At 71.1% G+C, this 450-nt stretch overlaps 1 protein-coding gene across 1 annotated transcript in view; it reads right to left on the bottom strand.

Annotated features, from left to right (window-relative positions):
* IL4R (interleukin 4 receptor) overlaps positions 1–450 on the bottom strand; it is a gene marked incomplete at its 5' end in the record, with an annotated part of 43920 nt that overhangs the window by 2030 nt on the left and 41440 nt on the right. Inside the window, 1 exon segment of the mRNA XM_015559673.1 lies at positions 9–448. Coding sequence (XP_015415159.1) covers positions 9–448 — 440 coding nt within the window.

The following is a 450-nucleotide window of genomic DNA, read 5'->3' as shown; positions in this document are numbered from 1 at the left end:
AACCCCACCTGGCAGGGGGCGCCCCAGGGGCTCGGAGCTGCCTCCACAGCGGCAGCCACAGCAGCGGGGGGCCACGCCATGGGTCTCGCCTTGCTCCTCCTGGCCGTGACACTGCTTCAGGTGGCCGCACAGGTGGCAGGTGAGGGCTGAGTACACGATGCCGCTGCCCAGGTCGTCCCCGAGAGGGGCCGTGGCCTGCTCCAGGGCGAGCAGGTGCTTCTGGCTGTCCTTTCCCTGTGCCCCTGGCTCCAGACCCGGGCTCTCCGGGGAGCCGCTGGGGAGGAGTGAGTTCTGAGGGCTGGGAGGTGGCCCCATGTCCAGCCCAAAGGTTAACAGGGGGACAGGGGCAGGCACCCCAGGGCTGCCAGGAGTGAGGCCCTGGAAGGGCCTGTAGCCCCCCTCCCTGCTGCTGGCCTCCACCCCAGGTGGCGCTGGGCACATGGCACCGCC

The sequence above is a fragment of the Myotis davidii genome, unplaced genomic scaffold, assembly GCF_000327345.1.
Source record: "Myotis davidii unplaced genomic scaffold, ASM32734v1 scaffold1754, whole genome shotgun sequence".
In the NCBI taxonomy this organism is placed as follows: Eukaryota; Metazoa; Chordata; class Mammalia; order Chiroptera; family Vespertilionidae; genus Myotis; species Myotis davidii.
The sequence above is the reverse complement of the archived record's forward strand: the minus strand, read 5'-3'. Positions and strand labels throughout refer to the sequence as shown.